Here is a 22964-nt window from a genome sequence, read left to right on the forward strand (position 1 = left end):
GACAGACACAGCAAACCTTCTTGCCACAGCTCACATTGATGTGCCATCCTGGAAGAGCTGAACTACCTGAGCCACTTGTGTGGGTTGTAGACTCAGTCTCATGCTACCACTAGAAGGAAAGCACCGCCAGCATTCAAAAGTGACCAAAACATCAGCCAGGAAGCATAGGAACTGAGAAGTGGTCTGTGGTCACCACCTGCAGAACTGCTCCTTTATTGGGGGTGTTTTGTTAATTGTCTATAATTTCCACCTGTTGTCTGTTCCATTTGCACAACAGCATGTGAAATTGATTGTCAATCAGTGTTCTTCCTGAGTGGACAGTGTGATTTCACAGAAATGTTATTGACTTGGAGTGCAATTGTGTTATTTAAGTGTTCCCTTTATTTTTTTGAGCAGTGTAGTAATATCTTCATCTGCACCATCCCCGGAGGACATTTCTGTCCACAGGGATGGGGAGGATTTGCAGTTTGTAAGTCCCCCCCCCCCCCCCCAGCAGCCCTGTAAGTAGCCCCCTAGACGGGAGCTATACTTATCTAGTCTCGCCGCTCTGGGTGCAGTAATGTCCCCTCGGCATGATTGACAGCCCACGTCACTACTCAGTTCCCTAATCCGACAAAACAGAGGAGGGAGGAGATGCTGCTGAAACTTAGCACCAACTGTTTTACTCTTCAGCTGGTAACACAGGCGATCATCAAAACTAAATGTATGGGTAATCTTATCCCTCTAGCACCTAAATGCAAAGATCTGCAAATTCTACACCTTGTATGGAGATGATTCAGGAGAAGATTCACTTTAACAGAGCAATTATTATTCACAACTATAGGATTAATGAAAGTCAACACAAACATGAGATTTACCTCGTCATCCGTGTAGTCATAGTGGGGTGTCCTTTCAAAAGTGTGGCGCTCCATCTCCAAAAAAAGAGAGACAGAGGTCAGCTTATTGACTCGTTCTGTAAACAGTAAAGACATATTCCTGCACAATATTCATATAACCTGATTGATTAGTGATTGACATATACAATTATTCTTTATATATTTACCACATTACTATTTGTATGATAAAAAAATATGAGGATTTTTCTATGTATTTTCTGCACCAGTGTTTTGTTGATTTCTGTTTCTTGTTGTCATCAATAGGAACCTTCAGGGTTGGACACAGAAAGCAGAGGTCACCTGCATAAGAACAGCATGTCGGCCTTTCATAGAGCTCCCCCTCATGTTCCTCTAACAACCCAACAGTATCTGTAAGCTATGAGATGTATTATTACATGCAATCTAATGGGCAGTAGGAAGCTGCCTATAAGGTGGCAGTGGATCCTTTTACTACTTGACACCTATACAATAGTCTGCACATGAAACATGTCCACTCTGGGAACCTTCATTGTTACTTCCAATGGCTGAATATCTCTCCCAATCATGTGATCACTGGGTTGCTTGGCTTATTACAGGACAAAGCTCTTATACCTGTCCTGATAGGGTATGTTCACATGGGGTAGATACACTATGGAAATTTTTTTTTTTGCATTTTAACCCCTTAGGGACCAAGCCAATTTTCACCTTAAGCACCAGAGCGTTTTTTGAACATCTGACCACTGTCACTTTAAGCATTAATAACTCTGGGATGCTTTTACTTTTCATTCTGATTCCAAGACTGTTTTTTTCCTGACAAAATATACTTTATGATAGTGGTAAATTTTTTCGATACTTGCATAATTTCTTGGTGAAAAATTTCCAAAATTTGATGCAAAAATTGAAAATTTGGCATTTTTCTAACTTTGAAGCTCCCTGCTTGTAAGGAAAATAGACATTCCAAATAAATTATATATTGATTCACATATACAATATGTCTACTTTATGTTGGCATCATAAAGTTGAAATGTTTTTACTTTTGGAAGACATCAGAGGGCTTCAAAGTTCAGCAGCAATTTTCCAATTTTTCACAAAATTTTCTAAATTGGAATTTTTCAGGGACCAGTTCAGATTTGAAGTTGATTTTGAAGGGCCTTAATATTAGAAATACCCCACAAATGACCCCATTATAAAAACTGCACCCCTCAAAGTATTCAAAGTGAAATTCAGTAAGTGTGTTAACCCTTTAGGTGTTTCACAGGAATAGCAGCAAATTGAAGGAGAAAATTCTAAATCTATATTTTTTACACTGGCATGTTCTTGTAGACCCAGTTTTTGAATTTTTACAAGGGGTAAAAGGAGAGAAATCTTCCTAAAATGTGTAACCCAATTTCTGTTGAGTAAGGAAATACCTCATATGTGTATGTCAAGTGTTCGGCAGGCGCAGTAGAGGGCTCAGAAGGAAAGGAACAACAATGGGATTTTGGAGAGTGAATTTTGCTGAAATGTTTTTTTGGGGTCATGTCACATTTAGGAAGCCCCTATGGTACCAGAAAGCAGAAAACGCCCCATGTGGCATACCATTTTGGAAACTACACCCCTCAAGACACGTATAAAGGGATCCAGTGAGCCTTAACACCCCACAGGTGTTTGACGGCTTTTCATTAAATTCGGATGTGTAAAGGAAAATAATTATATTTTTCACTAAAGTGCAAATTTTTTTCCCAAATTTACCATTTTTACAAAGCGTAATGGGAGAAAATGCCCCCCAAAATTTGTAACCCCCTCTCTTCTGAGTATGGAAATACCCCATGTTAGGACGTAAAATGCTCTGAGGGTGAACTACAATGCTCAGAAGAGAAGGAGTCACGTTTGGCTTTTGGAAAGCAAATTTTGCTGAAATGGTTTTTGGGGGGCATGTCCCATTTAGGAAGCTCCTATTGTGCCAGAACAGCAAAAAAATAACATGGCATACTATTTTGGAAACTACACCCCTCAAGGAATGTAACAAGGGGTACAGTGAGCCTCAACACCTCACAGGTGTTTGACGACTTTTTGTTAAAGTTGGACGTGTAAATTTTTAATTTTTGCAAGGGGTGATAGGAGAAAATTACCCCTAAAATTTGTAACCCCATTTCTTCTGAGTATGGAAATACCCCATGTGTGGACATCAAGTGCTTTGCTGGCGCACTACAATGCTCAGAAGAGGAGGAGCGCCATTGAGCTTTTAGAGAGAGAATTTGTTTGGAATGGAAGTCAGGGGCCATGTGCGTTTACAAAGCCCCCCCGTGGTGCCAGAACAGCGGGACCCCCCTCATGTGACCCCATTTTGGAAACTACACCCCTCACAGAATTTAATAAGGGGTGCAGTGAGTATTTACTCCCCACTAGCGTTTGACAGATCTTTGGAACAGTAGGCTATGCAATTTAAAAATTTCATTTTTCATTTTCACAGACCACTGTTCCAAAAATCTGTCAGACACCTGTGGGGTGTAAATGCACACTGTACCACTTATTACATTACATGAGGGGCGTAGTTTCCAAAATGGGTCACATGTGGGGGGGTCCATTGTTCTGGCACTATGGGGGCTTTGTAAACACACGTGGCCTTCAATTCCGGACAAATTTTCTCTCCAAAAGCCCAATGGCGGTCCTTCTCTTCTGAGCATTGTAGTTCGCCCGCAGAGCATTTTACATCCACATATGGGGTATGTTCTTACTCAGAAGAAATGGGGTTACAAATTTTGGGGGGCTTTTTTTTCTATTTTCCCTTGTGAAAATGAAAAATTTAGGGTAACACAATTTATTTTTCATTTTCCCATCCAACTTTAATTAAATTTCTTCAAACACCTGTGGGGTGTTAAGGCTCACTATACCCCTTGTTACATTCCGTTAGGGGTGTAGTTTCCAAAATGGAGTCATGGAAATACCCCACAAATATGTGGCCCTAAACTTCCTTTCCTTTAAATACGACAGGGCTCCGAAATGAGAGAGTGCCATGTGCATTTGAGGACTAAATTAGGGATTGCATAGGGGTGGACATAGGGGTATTCTATGCCAGTGATTCCCAAACAGGGTGCCTCGAGCGGTTGCTAAACTGGGGGGACAGTGTAAGGGGGTGTATATGTAGTGTTTTAGCCTTAATTATGTGTTAGTGTATTGTAGTGTAATGTTTTTAGGGTACATTCACACGGGCGGGTTTATGGTGAGTTTCCAGCTAGGAGTTTGCGCTGCGGCAAAAAATTTGCAGCAGCTCAAACTTCAGGAAACTCACTATAAACTCGCCCGTGTGAATGTACCCTGTACATTCATATGGAGGGGCAAACCTCCAGCTGTTTCAAAACTACAACTCCCAGTATGTACTGACAGACCACACACTGGTTGGAAACCCCTCAGTTAGGTTCTGTTGCCTAACTCAGTATTTTCCAACCAGTGTGCCAGTCCAGCTGTTTCAAAACTACAACTGAGATGTAGTTATGCAACAGCTGGAGGTACGCAAATACAACTCCCAGCATGCCGAGACAGCTATTTGCTGTTTGGGCATACTGGGATTTGCAGTTTTGGAACATCTAGAGGGCTACTGTTTAGAGACCGCTGCACAGTGATCTCCAAACTGTAGCCCTCCAGATGTTGCTAGGCAACTCACCGGCTTCCGTAGAATCCAGGGAGCCGCATCGCTGTCCTCTGCCGCCACCGATCCCCGCCCACTGCTGCTGATCGCCGCCCGCTGCCGATGGGTAAGTGGACCTCCGGCGCTGTTCCCCGACGGTTCCCCGTTCTGCCCAGCCTACGTTAACCCCCGCCCCCGATCTGCTACTGGTCGTCGCTTCTGAACGACCAATCCCCGCCCGCTGCCGCTGATCGCCGCCAGCTGCCGATGGGTAAGTGGACCTCCGGCACTGTGCACCGACGGTTCCCCGTTCTGCCCGGCCACTGTGGGTGGGCAGAATGGGGGAACCGAACGTTAACCCCCCCCCTGCCCCCGATCTGCTATTGGTCTTTGATTCTGAACGACCAATAGCAGGGATAGGAGGGGTGCCCCCCCTGCCACCTCACTCCTATCCCTTCAGGAGTATCGTGGGTGTCTTGGACAACCCCGATCCCCCTTACTTTCCGGGTCACCGGGTCACCGTAGACCAGTATGAATTCACCAGTGATTTGCGGCGATTGCCGACATGGGGGGGGTTGATCTCAGGACCCCCCTGGGCATTTGCACGGGGTGCCTGCTGATAGATATCAGTAGTCAACCCGGTCCGGTCCCCGCCCGGTGCGCGGCGGGGACCGAAATTCCCACGTGCGTACAGGAACGCCCTTGGTCCTTAAGTACCAGGGAGCGAAGGCGTACCTGTACGCCCTTGGTCCCTAAGTGGTTAATAAACAAATTGCTAAACAAAAGAATGCAGAAATGGTATGTAAAACTAAACTACTGATACAGTGATCCCTCAACTTACAATGGCCTCAACATACAATAGTTTCAACATACAATAGTATTTTCTGGACCATTTTAACTTGAATCCAGACTCAACATGGCTGGAAGAACTGACCAATCAGAACGGATATTTTACTGGAAAAACCCTTGTTACTGAAGTGCATGCACTGAATTCCTGTCCGATAGCACCCTCTACAGTGCAGGGAGGTATTACATGTTCTGTACTACTCTTTACCTGTGCCAGGGTTAGCTGCTCCTTTGGACACCAGGTAAAGGCGACTCCATGATACTTTTTTTGGACATTGTGTGTACTATACAGGACCCTGAAGAAGCTCCTGTCCTCTACATAGACAGTGATTTACAGCAACCAGCAGATCTTTCGTACTTTTATATGTAAGGACTTGCTTTATCTATATTAGTTATCTACCTATTTTTGTTTACTCCTCCCTTTTTCCTATTTTTGGATAAAATTTTGGAGGCTTCAGAACCAATTACCATCTTTCCATAGAGTTATGGTCTCAACATACAATGGTTTCAACATACAATGGTTGCCCTGGAACCAATTAATATTGTAACTTGAGGGACCACTGTACTGACTTATATTAGACAGTCTAAAGATGTGCCAGATTTATATCATACAGCTACTGTGATAAATTTGGTGATTTTGAAAGTTTTACACTGTCCAAGAATCAATAGTATTAATATATCTGCTCCCCTGACAAACAAAAAATATTACCAAAACCAAAATTTACAGCCTGGTCCAGAATTCTGATGTAAACAATTAACTGTACATAGAACACATGGCAAGGGGGAGAGAGGTGCACTGATTCTTATATCATGTGACTCAAGGAATTCTATTGAAAAATGCCCTTTCTTCCACCTATAGAGGACTATGAGAGGAGTAACACCACAATTTTTTTAAGAAAAGGAAAAAAACAAAAACAAAAACAAAAAAAAACAACAACATAGCTAGTGAATGCAGTGATTTTGAAAAGTTTCCATTGAGCCCAAAAAAACACCACTAAAGGGTGAGGTAATGCCAAAAATTAAAGGATAACTCCGGGATGTAACAACTTATCCCCTATCTAAAGTGTTAGATCGCTGGGGTCTGACCACTGGGGCCCTCCGTTATCTCCCGCATGGAGCCCCGGCTCCCTGCATGAAACAAGCCCTTTCGACCACAGCACGAACCTGTGGCTGACACGCCCCCTCCATGCAGTCCTATGGCAGAGCCGGAGATTGCCGAAAGCAGCGCTCCAGCTCTCCCATAGAGCTGCCCGGAAGGGGCGTGTCGGCCGCCGCTTTGTGTGGTGGTCAACACGCCCCATTCATGCTGAGAACTGGGGCACCGTTCGGGAGATCCAGCTGTCAGATCCCCCGCGACCTTAGGATAGGGGATAAGTTGTTACATCCAGGAGTTATCCTTTAAAACACTATGTAGGTATGGAATTTCATATTTTCCTATTGACTCCTAGCTAACATCTGGCAGCGGTAGTTTTGTCCCAAATGCATTTTGGGGGCATTTTTTTTCCAGCCTAAAGCAGTGCTCTCCAACATGTAGAGGAAGAGTGGTGCAGTTGCCCATAGCAACCCATTGGATCGCTTCTTTCAAATATTTTGATAAATCTCCCCCATAGAGCCCAGTTCATATAATAATAAGATGATATATGTGCCAGGCTGTGACCAGTTAGTGCCCATCACATGCCAGTCTCATGACCTATTATTTCAGACATATATTTACAGTTGGAGCAATATACAGCTATAATATACATTGGGAGGGAGATTTATCAAAACCTGTGCAGAGGAAAACTTGCCCAGTTGCCCATAGCAACCAATCAGATATCTTCTTTCATTTTAAAAAGGGCCTGTCCAAAATGAAAGAAGAGATCTGATTGGTTGCTATGGGCAACTGGACAACTTTTCCTCTGAACAGGTTTTGATAATTCTCCCCCTGGATGTGTAACTGGACAGAAATATGTGACGATATTAATGAGGGATAATATAGTTTAGAGTAGGACTTACCACTGGATGATCCGGAAAGGATGGTATAACCGGAAAGTGAGGTGTTACCTGAAATAAAAGCACAGACACACAGACACACAACAACATACAACACACACAGACACTAAGACGCAACAAATAATACAATAATGCACTTGTACGGCTCAGAAATCACAGAATAGCTCCTCCTCTGGCGGTCGCTCCAGCTGAGTGGTTGGTTGTCAGGACAACAGACAAACATACCGTGCAGGTGCCAAGCCAGACCGACCAATCACAGGCCAGCTCACTTGTATCAAGACCAACCAATCACAAACCAGCTCTTTTGTATGTAGATGATCTGCTGGATTCATACATATAATAGGGTTTTAGGATGATTGATAAATCTCCCCAATAATTTTGGATCAATAACCAATATCCCTGCTGAAACCTCTACAATAGTAGGCCCTGACATCAATCCCCTCTAATTATTAATGGAAGTGCCTGTCCTTAATGCAAAAGCTGCTCCTCAGTATATTTCCTATATATAATTTACATTTATAGACACCACACAGGTAAATCCGCATATGTGCTACTCCATGTCACCTGGGACCTCATCCAACTGCTCATATGTTATGTTTCCTTCCTTGTATAGGAGACTGAATTGTAAGCAATAACTAATACAAAGCTTATATATATATATATATATATATATATATATATATATATATATATATATATAAAATAATGAAGGCTTATTGTAAAATAGAAGAATATTTGAAGTCACAAAAGGGTCTTTATGATCTTCCATGACCATTTAAACAGTATAAGGCAGCGTATTATATTCAGACCATGGGGCTATAATTTATCTTACACAACGCAGCTGCTGCAGAGCTTCTTTTGACTTTCAAAATGGTCGGCTCATATGGACCACTCCTGGCAGTTAGTACCAAGTTGTACCAAGAGTTGTGTGCCCTCATTTTATACAACATGGGGAAAACATTTCATCTCGAAAAAATAAAGGATTGTTGGGGAGATTTATCAAAACCAGTGCAGAGGAAAAGTTGACCAGTTGCCAGTAGCAACCAATCAGATCGCTGCTTATATTTTTCAGAGGCCCATTTAAAAATGAAAGAAGCAATCTTATTGGTTGCTATGGGCAACTGGTCAACTTTTCCTCCGCACAGGTTTTTATAAATCTTCCCCTGTATGTTTAGTTGGGTGCAGGCCCATCATAATATGGACATTATCATAAGTCACATTTACATAACATGTTATTTTTATAAGTCTACTACTGAATACATTGAGGTATTATGGCTGTGAAAGAGTTGACATTTTACTCTTTGTTGCCCCTACTTATGAGCCATATATGTATGTGTAAGAATGTATAGATCCTTGGTCACATGACTCATCTTAGCTAGATTCTATGCAGAAACTGCTAGTCTCCTAAGTCCAACCCTTTCTCCCTAGCCCCTTAAAGGGGTAGTCCAGTGGTGAAAAACTTATCCCCTATCCTAAGGATAGGGGATAAGTTTGAGATCGCGGGGGGTCCGACCGCTGGGGCCCCCTGCGATCTCTCTGTACAGGGGCCAGGCTCTCCGGCCAGATAGCGGGTGTTGACCTCCGCACGAAGAGGCGGCTGACACGCCCCCTCAATACATCTCTATGGCAGAGCCGGAGATTGCCGAAGGCAGCGTTTCGGCTCTGCCATAGAGTTGTATTGAGGGGGCGTGTCGGCCGCCGCTTCGTGCGGAGGTTGACACGCCCCCTTCCCGCGGGCTGTCGGGGCTCCGTACAGGAGATCGCAGGGGGCCCCAGCGGTCGGACCCCCCGCGATCTGCAACTTATCCCCTATGCTTAGGATAGGGGATAAGTTGTTCACCACTGGGTTCACCACTGGACTACTCCTTTAAGGACGCAGCTCATTTTCACCTTAAGGACCCTTTTTCGCAAATCTGACCACCGTCACTTTAAGCATTAATAACTCTGAGATGCTTTTACCAATTATTCTGATTCTGAGATTGTTTTTTCGTGACATATTCTACTTTATGGTAGTGGTAACTTTAAGTTGTTACTTGCATCCTTTCTTGGTGAAAAATCCCAAAATGTCATGAAAATTTTGAAAATTTAGCATTTTTCTAACTTTGAAGCTCTCTGCTTATAAGGAAAATTGATATTCCAAATACATTTTATATTGATTCACAAATACAATATGTCTACTTTATGTTGGCATCATAAAATGGACATATTTGTACTTTTTGAAAAAATTAGAGGACTTCAAACTATAGCAGCAATTTTCTAAATTTTCATGAAAATTGCAAAATCTGAAGGGACATATGTTACAGAACTACAACTCCCAGCATGCCTGGGCAGTGTAGGCATGCTGAGAGTTGTAGTTTGGCAACATCTGGAGGGCTACCGTTTGGGCAACACTTTAAAAGTGGTCTCCAAACTGTGACCCTCCAGATGTTGCAAAACTACAACTCCCAGCTTGCCGAGACAGCCTTTGGCTGTCTGGGCATGCTGGGAGTTGCAGTTTAGCAACCACTAGAAAAGCAGCAGTAAATATTGCTTTACTGCCACCTTTCTTTCCCCCCTCCCACCGTCACTTCCCTACCTGCGCCGCTGATCTCCGCTGTCTCTACCGATGAACGGCAGTCCGCACGGCATCTTCTGCACAGGTACAGGCCGCCATCTTCTCCCCCTGTTCTGCCCGACATCCAGGGGTGGGCAGAGCGGGGGGTTTCCATGGCAACCCCCTGTCGTGCACTGCCATTGGTCAGAATTCATTTCTGACTAATGGCAGGGGACAGGAGGAGATTGCAGCGCTGAAACCTCGCTCCTATCCTTCAGGATGATCGGGGCTGTCACTGACAGCTCTGATCATCCCTATTTTCCGCGTGATGGGGTCACTAGAGACCCGATCATCCCGAAATAGGAGAAAATCGCATGTCTGAATTGACATGTCATTTTTTCCGATCGCCAACATGGGGGTGTCTCAGGACCCCCCTCGGCGATGTGCCGGGATGCCTGCTGAATGATTTCAGCAGGCATCCCAGTCCGGTCCCCAACTGGCTAGCGGTGGGGACCGGAATTCCCACGGGCGTATCCATACGCCCTACGTCCTAAAGGACTCGGGATGCAGGGCGTATGCATACGCCCTACGTCCTGAACAGGCTAGAGGACTTGAACCTGATTGTCTCATATCTCTGCTAGGTCCCATGTGAGAGGAGTTTAGGCCTAGTCAGAACTCATTTTCCAGTTATCTCCAAAATCCTGCTTCCTGCTCCAATGAGAAGAATTTTTCTTGTCAGTAAAAAGTAGTAGCTGAGCAAGGACTCTTCTGCATACACTTAACTCATTGTTGGCTTCCAGTCATGCTAAGTGCTGTGTAGCTATCGCATCACGAGCAACTTTAATCCACACCCTGTGGCAGGAAATTGGGCCGCAAACTGAAACCTGAGCAGGGTCTCTACAGTAGAGTGTGTGTATAAAAATATATATATTTAAATAAACATATCCCAGCGCTGAAAGGGTTAAACAATAGAGATACTTTTATTGTTGAATGTTGATGTAATCTGCAGATAGTGGTAATAATCCTCAATGTGTCGATGGTCTAGATAAAATAAAATGAATACGTGTATAATGAGCTGTAGTGCCCGGGTATACCTACAAGTAGATCTACAATGTAATGCACTTACACAACGTTGTACTTACCTCTATGTATGCATAGATGTGTAACTGTCCCTGATGCCAGGTGGCAGTGTGTGGTAAAGAAGAGAGCGTGATATCCTGGATAAATAAATAAATTAAAGGGTTAAGTATAAAAGCACAAGAATGGGACTTGCAGGTTATTCGCTTGGTAAATAGTCCGTACCCCTTAAATATTGATGACAGTTGTATTCTTTGGGATCAGGCTATATAGTAGTTATACACCTCTCTTTATTTACACATTGGCCCTCATTTACTATTGCAAACCCGACATGTTTAAAATTGTCATTTTCTGACCCCTATAACTATTTTATTTTTCCGCGTATGGGGCGGTATGAGGGCTCATTTTTTTGCGCCGTGATCTGAAGTTTTTATCGGTACCATTTTTGCATTGATAGGCCTTATTGATCGCTTTTTATTCATTTTTTCATGATATAAAAAGTGACCAAAAATGCACTATTTTGGACTTTGGAATTTTTTTGCGCGTACACCATTGACCGTGCGGTTTAATTAACAATATATTTTTATAATTCGGACATTTCCGCACGTGGCGATACCATATATGTTTATTTTTATTTACACTGTGTTTTTTTTTTGATGGGAATAAGGGGGGTGATTCAAACTTTTAACCCCTTCAGGACGGAGCCCATTTTGGCCTTAAGGACCGGAGCGTTTTTTGCACATCTGACCACTGTCACTTTAAACATTAATAACTCTGGGATGCTTTTAGTTATCATTCTGATTCCGAGATTGTTTTTTCGTGACATATTCTACTTTAACTTAGTGGTAAATTTTTGTCGATACTTGCATCCTTTCTTGGTGAAAAATCCGTAAATTTGATGAAAAATTTTAAAATTTTGCATTTTTCTAACTTTGAAGCTCTCTGCTTGTAAGGAAAATGGATATTACGAATACATTTTTTTTGGTTCACATATACAATATGTCTACTTTATGTTTGCATCATAAAATTGAAGTGTTTATACTTTTGGAAGACACCAGAGGGCTTCAACGGTCAGCAGCAATTTTCCGATTTTTCACAAAATTTTCAAACTCAGTATTTTTCAGGGACCAGTTCAGGTTTGAAGTGGATTTGAAGGGTCTTCATATTAGAAATACCCCATAAATGACCCCATTATAAAAACTAGACCCCCCCAAAGTATTCAAAATGACATTCAGTCAGCGTTTTAACCCTTAAGGTGGTTCACACGAATAGCAGCAAAGTGAAGGAGAAAATTCACAATCTTCATTTTTTACACTTACATGTTCTTGTAGACCCAATTTTTGAATTTTTACAAGGGGTAAAAGGACAAAATGTTTACTTGTATTTGTAGCCCAATTTCTCTCGAGTAAGCACATACCTCATATGTCTATGTAAAGTGTTCGGCGGGCCCAGTAGAGGGCTCAGAAGGGAAGGAGCGACAAGGGGATTTTGGAGAGTACGTTTTTCTGAAATGGTTTTTGGGGGGCATGTTACCTTTAGGAAGCCCTTATGGTGCCAGAACAGCAAAAAAAAACCCACATGGCATACCATTTTGGAAACTAGACCCCTCGGGGAATGTAACATGGGATAAAGTGAACCTTAATACCCCACAGGTGTTTCACGACTTTTGCAAATGTAAAAAAAAATAATAATAATTTTACCTAAAATGCTTGTTTCCCCAAAAAGGTTTTATTTTTAAAAAGGGTAATAGCAGAAAATACCCCTAAAAATTTGAAGCCCAATTTCTCCCGATTCAGAAAACACCCCATATGGGGGTGAAAAGTGCTCTGCTGGCGCACTACAGGTCTCGGAAGAGAAGGAGTCGACATTTGGCTTTTTGAAAGCAAATTTTGCTCTGGGGGCATGCCGCATTTAGGAAGCCCCTATGGTGCCAGGACAGCAGAAAACCCCCCACATGGCATATCATTTTGGAAACTAGACCCCTCGGGGAACGTAACAAGGGGTTAAGTGAACCTTTATACCCCACAGGTGTTTCACGACTTTTGCATATGTAAAAAAAAATTTTTTTTTTACCTAAAATGCTTGTTTTCCCAAAAATTTTTCATTTTTAAAAAGTGTAAAAGCAGAAAATACCCCCCAAAATTTGTAACACAATTTCTCCCGAGTACGGCGATACCCCATATGTGACCCTAAACTGTTGCCTTGAAATACGACAGGGCTCCAAAGTGAGAGCGCCATGCGCATTTGAGGCCTAAATTAGGGACTTGCATAGAGGTGGACATAGGGGTATTCTACGCCAGTGATTCCCAAACAGGGGGCCTCCAGCTGTTGCAAAACTCCCAGCATGCCTGGACAGTCAACGGCTGTCCGACAATACTGGGAGTTGTTTTGCAACAGCGGGAGGCTCCGTTCTGGAAACAGTGGCGTACCAAACGTTTTTCATTTTTATTGGGGAGGGGAGGGGGGCTGTGTAGGGGTATATGTATATGTAGTGTTTTTTACTTTTTATTTTATTTTTTGTGTTAGTGTAGTGTTTTTAGGGTACAGTCGCACGGGCGGGGGTTCACAGTAGTTTCTCGCTGGCAATTTGAGCTGCAGCAGAAAGTTTGCGGCAGCTCAAATTTGCAGCCAGATACTTACTGTAATCCTCCGCCCATGTGAGTGTACCCTGTACGTTCACATTGGGGGGACATCCAGCTGTTGCATAACTATAACTCCCAGCATGCCCGTTGGCTGTCGGTGACTGCTGAGAGTTGCAGTTTTGCAACAACTGTAGGCACACTGGTTATGTATCACTGAGTTTGTGACCTAACTCAGTGTTTCACAACCAGTGTGCCTCCAGCTGTTGCAAAACTACAACTCCCAGCATGTACGGTGCATGGTGTACGGTGACTGCTGAGAGTTGTAGTTTGCAACAGCTGGAGGCACACCGGTCGTGAAACACTGAGTTAGGTAAAAAAAAACTCTGAGTTTCACAACCAGTGTGCCTTCAGTTGTTGCAAAACTACAACTCTCAGCAGTCACCGACAGCCAACGGGCATGCTGGGAGTTGTAGTTATGCAACCAGCAGATGCACCACTACAACTCCCAGCATGCACTTTAGCTGTTTGTGCAAGCTGGGAGTTGTAGTTATACAACAGCTGAAGGTACACTTTTCCATAGAAAGAATGTGCCTCCAGCTGTTGCAAAACCATAAGTCCCAGCATGCCCATAAGGGAATGCTGGGAGTTGTGGTGGTCTGCCTCCTGCTGTTGCATAACTACAGCTCCCAGCATGCCCTTTTTGCATGCTGGGAGCTGTTGCTAAGCAACAGCAGGAGGCTGTCACTCACCTCCAACGATCCAGACACTGCAGGTCAGTCCCGCCGCTGCCGCTGCTCCTGGGGCCCCGATCCCAACATTAACGCCGGTGATCGGGGTCCCCAGCACCCGGGGTGCACGTCCCGCACCCGCTCACGTCCTCCAGAGGGGCGGAGCGGGTGCGGGAGTGACACCCGCAGCAGGCGCCCTGATTGGTCGGCCGGTAATCCGGACGACGAATCAGGGCGATCGTGAGGTGGCACCAGTGCCACCTCACCCCTGCAGGCTCTGGCTGGAGACCCGATTGACCCGGAATCGCCGCAGATCGCTGGACAATTCAGCCGACATGGGGGGGCATAATGACCCCCCTGGGCAATATGCCGGGATGCCTGCTGAACGATTTCAGCAGGCATCCGGCTCCGGTCCCCAACCGGCTAGCGGTGGGGGCCGGAATTCCCACGGGCGTATGGATACGCCCTCGGTCCTTAAGGACTCGGGATGCAGGGCGTAGCCACGGGTCCCGGACGTTGTTAGAGGCCGGGCCACGCCTCGATCTATAACGGACACATGACGTTCTATAACGGACACATGACGTTCCAGTACGTCATGTGTCCTTAAGGGGTTAAAGTAGAACCCCACCAGTAGGTTGATATTGCTCCTTGTAGGTAATTCCCTCAGTAATGCTCCCAGATAGGTTATGTCCCAGTAGGTAGGCAGTAGGTCATTCAGCTAGATAAGTTGTACTTAATGCCCCCTGCAGGTATGTAATAGACAATGCCCCCAGTAGGTAGTAAGTTATTCCTCCCGGTAGGTAATGCCCCTGAGTAAATAATACTCCCAGGAAATAGTGCCCCCCCCCAGGTAGGTAATGTCCAAGTAGGAAGTGCCATCAGTAGGTAGTGCCCCCAGGTAGGTTATGTCCTAATAGGAAGTACCATCAGTGGGTAGTTCCTCCAGGTAGGTCACGCCTCCAATAGGTAGCTCCACCAGGTAAGTAATGCCCTGGGTAAATAGTAGCAGCCCCTGTGCTGATTGTAAAGGGCCCTCAGCCCATCCTGGCGTCTAAGTGAGTAGGGGGCAGTGGCGTTGCGACCGGTGTGCGGGGGGTGCAGCCCGCACCGGGTGACACCATCCTGATGGGGTGACACTAGGTACGCCCCCGGTCCTCAGTTGCGCTGTCTCCGAACTAGCAGCACTCCCCCCCCCCCCGTCCTCACTTGCGCTGTCTCTGTACTAGCACCCCCCCCCGTCCTCACTTGCGCTGTCTCCCTACTAGTAGGACCATCCCCCCCCCCGTCACCTGCACAGTGAACCGGCCTGCGCCCCCATGCCTTCTGTTGCGCCGGCCCGACGTGCCTCTGCAGGGCCGTGCAGGAGGACGTGACGTCACTCGCAGAGCGCCCCGAGAGAAGGAGCGCTGCGCTGGTTGGGTGAGTGAGTGTGTGTCTGTCTCACTCTATCTCTGTTTGTGTGTCTCTGTCTGTGTGTGTGTGACTCTGTGTGTGTGTGACTCTGTGTGACTCTATGTGTGTGTGTGTGTGACTGTGGGTGACTCTGTGTGTGTGTGACTGTGTGTGACTGTCTGTGTGTGACTTTCTGTGTGTGTGTGTGTCCAGGGGCGGACACAGACAGCAGAGGGCCCTTGTGCAAAGAATGTGCCTGGGCCCCCCCCCCCAAAAAAAAACATCAATTGTTCAGGACCCCCCCCTCCATGTGTCACCTACTCAGGTGGACCCCCATATGTCACTTGCTCGGGAAGACCCCCCCCCTGTATAAGTATCTAATTATTTATTAAGGGCTCCCATATGCCGCAGCTCATTCAAGCCCCCCACATTAGGTAGCATAGCTTTCCCACGTTAGGTAGCATAGATTCCCCACATTAGGTAGCATAGATTCCCCACATTAGGTAGCATAGTTTCCCCACATTAGGTAGCACAGATTCCCCACATTGGGTAACATAGTTTCCCCACATTAGGTAGCATAGTTTCCCCACATTAGGTAGCATAGTTTCCCCACATTAGGTAGCATAGTTTCCCCACATTAGGTAGCATAGTTTCCCCACATTAGGTAGCATAGATTCCCCACATTAGGTAGCATAGATTCCCCACATTAGGTAGCATAGTTTCCCCACATTAGGTAGCACAGATTCCCCACATTGGGTAACATAGTTTCCCCACATTAGGTAGCATAGTTTCCCCACATTAGGTAGCATAGTTTCCCCACATTAGGTAGCATAGTTTCCCCACATTAGGTAGCATAGTTTCCCCACATTAGGTAGCAAAGATTCCCCACATTAGGTAACATAGTTTCCCCACATTAGGTAGCAGTTTCCCCACATTAGGTAGCACAGATTCCCCACATTAGGTAGCACAGATTCCCCACATTAGGTACCATAGTTTCCCCACATTGGGTAGCACAGATTCCCCACATTAGGTAGCACAGATTCCACACATTAGGTAACATAGTTTCCCCACATTAGGTAGCCATAGCCCCCACGCAAACACACAGAGACACAGACACACACACAGACACACTTAACTGCCCTGCACAGCGCTTCTCCTCTCCGGCGGCGGCCTGACGAGTGACGTCACTGACGTCCTCCTGAGCAGGTCTGCAGAAGTACGTCACTTGTGCGACGTCCCTCGTCAGACCCCGGTCGGCCGGAGGCAGACTCACTGTCTAAAGTGCCCGCTGTGCTATTATACCCCGCAGCTGCTTTAGAACAGTGAGCAGCGGCGGCGCCAACCCTACCATGAACCTACTAGGCACAAAAAAAGGGGGGCAGCAAAATGCCACCCCTGAAAAGTGCCACTTGGGACTTATGGTCCCACCGGGTCCCATGGTAGGGCCAACCAGAGGCGGCTCTAGACTTTGTGAGGCCTTCGGCGAAACTTGAACATGAGGCCCTGCTTTATTTTCTGCTGAAATTACATGGTGGTCCAGCTGTGAGATGGTTATACTGTGACATCACTGTGTATTATCCCTGTACTGTGACATCACTGTGTATTATCTCTGTACTGTGCCATCACTGTGTATTATCCCTGTACTGTGACGTCACTGTGTATTATCTCTGTACTGTGCCATCACTTTGTGTATTATCTCTGTACTGTGACATCACTGTGTATTGTCCCTGTACTGTGACATCACTGTGTTTTATCCCTGTACTGTGACATCACTGTGTGTATTATCCCTGTACTGTGACATCACTGTGTATTATCTCTGTACTGTGACATCACTGTGTATTATCCCTGTACTGTGACATCACTGTGTATTATCACTGTACTGTGACATCACTGTGTATTGTCCCTGTACTGTGACATCACTGTGTGTATTATCCCTGTACTGTGACATCACTGTGTATTATCTCTGTACTGTGACATCACTGTGTATTATCTCTGTACTGTGACATCACTGTGTATTATCCCTGTACTGTGACATCACTGTGTATTATCCCTGTACTGTGACATCACTGTGTATTATCCGTGTACTGTCACATCACTGTGTATTATCCCTGTACTGTGACATCACTGTTTGTATATTATCCCTGTACTGTGACATCACTGTGTGTATATTATTCCTATACTGTGACATCACTGTGTATAGTATCCCTGTACTGTGACATCACTGTGTATTATTCCTGTACTGTGACATCACTGTGTATTATTCCTGCACTGTGACATCACTGTGTGTATTATCTCTGTACTGTGACATCACTGTGTATTATCCCTGTACTGTGACATCACTGTGTATTATCTCTGTACTGTGACGTCACTGTGTATTATCCCTGTACTATGACATCACTGTGTATATTATCCCTCCCTGTACTGTGACATCACTGTGTGTATATTATCCCTGTACTATGACATCACTGTGTATATTATCCCTGTACTGTGACATCACTGTGTATTATCCCTGTACTGTGACATCACTGTGTATTATTCCTGTACTGTGACGTCACTGTGTATTATTCCTGCACTGTGACATCACTGTGTGTATTATCTCTGTACTGTGACATCACTGTGTGTATTATCCCTGTACTGTAATGTCACTGTGTATTATCCCTGTACTGTGACATCACTGTGTATTATCTCTGTACTGTGACGTCATTGTGTTATCCCTGTACTATCACATCACTGTGTATATTATCCCTCCCTGTACTGTGACATCACTGTGTGTATTATCTCTGTACTGTGACATCACTGTGTATTATCCCTGTACTGTGAAATCACTGTGTGTATTATCTCTGTACTGTGACATCACTGTGTGTATTATCTCTGTACTGTGACATCACTGTGTGTATTATCCCTGTACTGTGACATCACTGTGTGTATTATCCCTGTACTGTGACATCACTGTGTATTATACATGTACTGTGACATCACTGTGTGTATTATCCCTGTACTGTGACATCACTGTGTGTATTATCCCTGTACTGTGACATCACTGTGTGTATTATCCCTGTACTGTGACATCACTGTGTATTATCTCTGTATTGTGACATCACTGTGTATTATCCCTGTACTGTGACATCACTGTGTATTATCCCTGTACTGTCACATCACTGTGTATTATCCCTGTACTGTGACATCACTGTGTATTATCCCTGTACTGTGACATCACTGTGTATATTATCCCTGTACTGTGACATCACTGTGTATATTATCCCTGTACTGTGACATCACTGTCTATATTATCTCTAAACTATAACATCACTGTGTGTTATCTCTATACTGCAACATCACTGTTGATACTTACACTGCACTGTGACATCACTGTATATATTAAGCCTGTATACCCTAATGTCACTGTACATATTTACCTTGCACTGCGAGTGACAATACAGGGTAAATATGCACAATGACATCACAGTTCAGAGTTAATATAAACAGTAATGTCTCTGTACAGGGACAATAAACAGTTTTGCCACTACAAGGTTAATAAACGCAGTGTTGTCACAGTAGAGGGTAACTATACAGTGATGTCATTGTACCGGGAAAATATACACAGTGAAGTCAGCATTCAAGAATAATAAACTGTGATGTCACTACAGGGTTGTTATACACAGTGACATCAAATTACAGCATGAAGCACAGTGATGTCAGTTTATTATGAAGCACAATGATGTCACAGTTTATTATGAAGCACAGTGATGTCACAGTTTATTATGAAGCACAATGATGTCACAGTTTATTATGAAGCACAGTGATGTCACAGTTTATTATGAAGCACAGTGATGTCACAGAGACTGCAGAATGTACAACTGTACGTATGATAAAGATGGCGGGATGCTATCGAAACGTCACACATACATGGGGGAATAAAACACTTTGTTTTTGCACCTTATCTGGGAGTGCCGCTGGATCTTTAGTTTTGTAGATAGATAGATAGATGATATATAGATAGATAGATAGATAGATAGATAATAAATATAAGATAGATAGATGATAGATAGATATGAGATAGATAGATAGATGATAGACATGTGATAGATAGATAGATAGATGATAGATAGATAGATAGATAGATAGATAGATAGATAGATAATAGATATGAGATAGATGATAGATAGATATGAGATAGATAATAGATATGAGATAGATAGATAATAGATATGAGATAGATGATATATAGATAGATAGATAGATAGATAGATAATAGATATAAGATAGATAGATGATAGATAGATATGAGATAGATAGATAGATAGATGATAGACATGTGATAGATAGATAGATAGATGATAGATAGATAGATAGATAGATAATAGATATGAGATAGATAGATGATAGATAGATATGAGATAGATAATAGATATGAGATAGATAGATAATAGATATGAGATAGATGATATATAGATAGATAGATAGATAGATAATAGATACAAGATAGATAGATGATAGATAGATATGAGATAGATAGATAGATGATAGACATGTGATAGATAGATAGATAGATGATAGATAGATAGATAGATAGATAGATGATATATAGATAGATAGATAGATAGATAGATAATAGATATGAGATAGATAGATGATAGATAGATATGAGATAGATAATAGATATGAGATAGATAGATAGATAGATAATAGATATGAGATAGATGATAGATAGATAGATATGAGATAGATAGATAGATGATAGACATGTGATTGATAGATAGATAATAGATATGAGAGATAGATAGATATGAGATAGATAGATAGATAGATAGATAGATAGATAGATAGATCAGTGTATCCCAGCCAGGGGGCTTCTAGCTATTCCAAAACGACAACTCCCAGCATGTCTTTGGCTTTATGAGCATACTGGGAGTTGTAGTTTTGCAACAGCTGGAGGCCCCCTGGTTGGGAAACACTGTTCTATCTATCAATCATCTATCTATCTATTTATCTATCCATCTATCTCCTATCTATCTATCTATTCATCCATCTATCTATATCCATCTATCTATTTATGTATCTATTTTTCTATTTATCTATCTATCTCATATCTATCTCAGATAGATGAGAGATAGATAGATGAAAGATAGATAGATATGAGAGATAGATAGATACATAAATAGATGGATATATAGATAGAAAGATAGATAAATAGATGATAGATAGATAGATACTATCTATCTAAAACAAATAAAAACGGCACAACCAAAATCCAGAAATTAGATAGAAGTCGGGGTGCCCGCATACTTGGAACCTGGGTCCACTGGTTCCTCAGTCGGGACAAAGAACAATATGATGCAGCACGCCACAAGTTTGCAGAAAATGGTGGTTTATTCCATCATGTGCATAGACTATGCACATGATGGAATAAACCACCATTTTCTGCAAACTTGTGGCGTGCTGCATCGTATTGTTCTTTATCTATCTATCTATCTATCTATCTATCTTTCTATATCCTATCTATCTATATCATATCTATCATCTATCTGTCATCTATTTATCTATCTTTCTATCTATCTATCTATCTATCTATCTATCTATCATCTATCTCTCATATCTGTCTATCTTTCATCTATCTCTCATCTATCTGAGATAGATATGAGAGATAGATAGATAAATAGAAAGATAGATACATAGATAGATGGATAGATATATAGATATGAGATAGATAGATATGATATAGATAGATAGATATGAGATAGATAGGAGATAGATATGAGATAGATAGATATGAGATAGATAAATAGATAGATAGATAGATAGATAATAGATAGATGAGAGATAGATAGATAGATGATTGATAGATAGATAGATAGATCAGAGTTTCCCAACCTGGGGGCCTCCAGCTGTTGCAAAACTACAACTCCCAGTATGCTCATAAAGCCAAAGGAATGCTGGGAGTTGTAGTTTTGCAACAGCTGGAGGCCCTCTGGTTGGGAAACACTGAACTATCTCCCACTGTCTCCTACAACTTTCCCCCTCTCCCCCAAGCAAGTTACTTACTTTAAAAGGGCAGCATGAGCAGTGGGCACTGGGCAGGTAAGTCTTCCATACTGGTGGTGTCCGGGCCTGTATACACACAGCGGGCCTGCTCCACAAGGTCCAGTATACAGGGGAGTGAGAGAGGGGGAGGAGCTTCCTGTCTGCTCTTTCCAGTCTGCATAGCGCAGCCCCTGCGTGGTGACAGGGCTGCAAGCTGAAGATTTATTTAAAAAAAGGATGCGGAGTAGTACTTTTTAGGTAGTACTACTACTCCCAGCATGGAACACACTCTTCCATGATGGGAGTAGTAGTTACCTGTACTAATTGACAGATTGCAGGGGTCCCTTGCGATCCTCTTGTATAATGTATAGATGCGGCAGCTGCTCTTCTATGGTCCCCTGCACTCACGTATATGTACACATATTCATATTTCCCGCAGAGCTGTGATTGGCCAGATGGTTCCAGCCAATCACAGCTCTCTGTGAGAAATAGGAATATGTGTATATATACGGCCGTGCAGGGGACCATAGGAGAGCGGCCGCCACATCTATACATTATACAAGAGGATCGCAGCGGGTGTCAGGAGTGATACCTGCAGTGATCTTTCCTTTACTACAAGTACTACCACTCCCAACATGGAGTACACTCTGCTCCATGCTGGGAGCTGTAGTACCTGCATTAATAGACAGATCGCAGCGGGTGTCAGAAGTTACACTCGCTGCCATATGTCTATTAATGCAGGTACTACAGCTCCCAGCATGGAGAAGAGTGTGCTCCATGTTGGGAGTATTAGTACCTGCAGTAAGGGGCAGTTCCCAGCGGATGTCACTCCTCCTGACACCCGCTGCGATCCTCCTGATGTCAATGTCGGGATCAGCTGTTCTCAGGGCTACAGAGCCGGGAGAACAGCTGACGCTGAGCCGTAGGTATACATCGTATATCTACTGCCCAGCAAGAACTTACAGTGAGCTTGCAATGTGTATACAGTATACATATTGCTGGCTCACTTAACCCCTTGCTGAGCTGTGCGCTATGCGCAAGCCCAGCAAGGGAAGAGTTAACTTACACTGCTGGACAGTGTAGGTTAACCCTTTGTGCGGTATACACTGTATACAGCTATCTATAGATAGCTGTATACAGTGTATACAGAAGACAAAGTCCAGCTTACTTCCCTCGAGTCCCGGGCCGGGTTCGTGTAGCTCCGCCCCCTAGTGATGACGTCATTAGGGGGCGGAGCTACAGAAGGGAACAAGGCTAGTTTATCTGAAGCTCTGTTCACATTGTACGTTTTGTATAATGTGAACAGACCCTTCTGGCAGTGTCTACCCAGAC

General features: G+C 43.6%; 1 protein-coding gene and 1 long non-coding RNA gene across 12 annotated transcripts in view; both read right to left on the reverse strand.

The window, feature by feature from the left end:
• The window catches only part of LOC130284909 (cilia- and flagella-associated protein 251-like), a 270512-nt gene that overhangs the window by 130007 nt on the left and 117541 nt on the right, over positions 1 to 22964 (reverse strand). For 7 of the 11 annotated variants that reach the window (XM_056535846.1, XM_056535853.1, XM_056535851.1 and 4 more), the window contains one exon: positions 858 to 911. The exons of the other annotated variants lie outside the window; for them this stretch is intronic. In XM_056535846.1, the coding sequence (XP_056391821.1) occupies positions 858 to 911 (54 nt within the window). The remainder of the gene's footprint in view (positions 1 to 857; positions 912 to 22964) is intronic. 11 annotated transcript variants of the gene reach the window in all.
• LOC130284911 (uncharacterized) lies at positions 9916 to 21788 on the reverse strand. The gene is made up of 3 exons (XR_008847187.1): positions 21654 to 21788; positions 10975 to 11049; positions 9916 to 10873 (listed from the first exon to the last, which is right to left on the reverse strand). It is a non-coding gene; the product is annotated as an uncharacterized LOC130284911 (long non-coding RNA).

This window comes from Hyla sarda, chromosome 8, assembly GCF_029499605.1.
Source record: "Hyla sarda isolate aHylSar1 chromosome 8, aHylSar1.hap1, whole genome shotgun sequence".
NCBI classification, from domain to species: Eukaryota; Metazoa; Chordata; class Amphibia; order Anura; family Hylidae; genus Hyla; species Hyla sarda.